This window comes from Chenopodium album, chromosome 14 (assembly GCF_948465745.1).
Source record: "Chenopodium album chromosome 14, dcCheAlbu1.1, whole genome shotgun sequence".
NCBI lineage: Eukaryota > Viridiplantae > Streptophyta > Magnoliopsida > Caryophyllales > Amaranthaceae > Chenopodium > Chenopodium album.
The window spans coordinates 52,972,729-52,974,608 of NC_137847.1; the positions used below are offsets into that span (position 1 = coordinate 52,972,729).

Genomic DNA, 1,880 nt, shown 5'->3' on the forward strand with positions numbered 1-1,880 from the left:
ATGAAATGTCCTGCTGATTATGATAGGTTTGTTTGTGCTGAAATACCTTCTGAAACTAATGTCAATCTCAGGCGAATTGTCTTAGCGCATATGATGCATGACCCTTGTGGTGAACTGAATCCAGAATGTGCATGTATGCGCACTAAAATTATGTTGCAAGAATAAGTATCCTAAAAAGTTTTGCAATGAAACTACTAATAGTAAGGATGGATATCCTATTTATCGTAGGAGAGAAACTGGAGAAAAAGTAGTTATAAGAAATGCAGAGCTAGATAATCAGTGGGTTATTCCCTATAACCCTTATCTGTCTTTGCTATTTGATTGTCATTTAAATGTTGAGGTGTGTTCGACAATTTAAGTAGTAAAGTACCTGTATAAGTATGTATATAAGGGTCATGATAGAATTTCTTATAATGTTGTGTCATGTAATAATGAAGTTGTGGATGAGATTACGCAGTATCAATCAGGACGATGGGTATCTCCTTGTGAAGCAGTATGGAGAATCTTTAGTTTTGATTTGTTCGAGATGCATCCTCCAATTTTACCTTTGCAGGTTCATTTACCAAATATGCATAGTGTTTGTGTTCATCCTCATGAAAGGCTACAGGCTGTTGTTTCAAATTCTAAACGGCTAAAAACTCAATTGACCGAATTTTTTGCAATGAATGCTGCCTCTGAAGCTGGGTTGGGATACTTATATGGTGAATTCTGTGAGCACTACACATGGGAGCAGAGTACTAAGAAATGGAAACAAAGGGTCCAAAATAGGATATCAATTGGGAGATTAGCATTTGTCTATCCTGCAGAGGGTGAACGGTTTTTCCTAAGACTTTTATTGCTAAATGTAAGAAGCCCTAAGTCATTTGAGGATTTAAGAACTGTTAATGGCCATCTCTATCCAACTTTTCAAGAAGCTGCTATAAAACTTGGAATTATAGAAGATGATGATGCAGCTGAGTTAACTTTGTCTGAAGCTTGTAAGACTCATATGTCTGCTGCCTTACGCTGGTTATTTGCAACAGTCCTTATATTTTGTCAACCAAGTGATCCTCCTGCTTTATGGGATAAATATTATCCTTTTCTCGGTGAAGACTTTTCTCACAAATTTCCACAGTAGCTGCAAAAAGTGCAACAACTTACTGTAAGAGCTATAGAACAACACCTTGAAGCCATGGGAAAATCTCTTTCTTTTTTTGGTCTAGACTATTTAAATTCTCAGGTTAATGATGAGTTCAGGCGGACAAAGGACATTCTAGATTCCCTTGATGCTCCTATCCCAGAAGAATGCTTTAGTTGCGGCTCTAAGTTGAACTCCGCACAGAATGCTGCTTTTGTGTGTATTATGGATCATGTTATGCAGCAAAAGGGTGGAGCTTTTTTTATTGATGGTCCTGGAGGCACATGAAAGACCTTTTTGTACAATGCTTTGTATGCAGAAGTACGGCTGATGAACAAGATTGTTTTACCTACAGCTACATCAGGAATTGCTGCAGCAAACATTCCTTCAGGTAGAACTGCTCATTCAAGGTTTAAAATACCAATTGATAGTGAAGCTTCTTTAGCGTGTGATGTTCCGAAACAAGGTAGTTTAGCAGCACTATTAAAGGAAACTGCACTTATAATATGGGATGAGGCCTCAATGGCTAAGAAACAAAACCTTGAGTCTTTGGATCTTCTTTTACAAGATATATGTGAGAATAAGTTTACATTTGGAGGCAAGGTTGTTGTTTCGGAGGTGATTTTAGGCAGGTTTTACCGGTGGTTCCTCAGAAAACTATGAAGGAAGCAGTTGAAACAAGCATTGTTACTTCTTATCTGTGGCCTAAATTTATTAAGTTTAAACTGACAGAAAATATTAGAGCAAGAGAAGATCCTATCTA

General features: G+C 37.3%; 1 protein-coding gene across 1 annotated transcript; it reads left to right on the forward strand.

The window, feature by feature from the left end:
- Nucleotides 1–1,117, forward strand: LOC145578367 (uncharacterized). Its single transcript, XM_081635696.1, has 2 exons — nt 1–133; nt 438–1,117. The coding sequence occupies exons 1-2, from the start codon at nt 1–3 to the stop codon at nt 1,115–1,117; spliced, it is 813 nt and encodes a 270-aa protein (XP_081491822.1).
- Nucleotides 1,118–1,880: the final 763 nt, after the last annotated feature.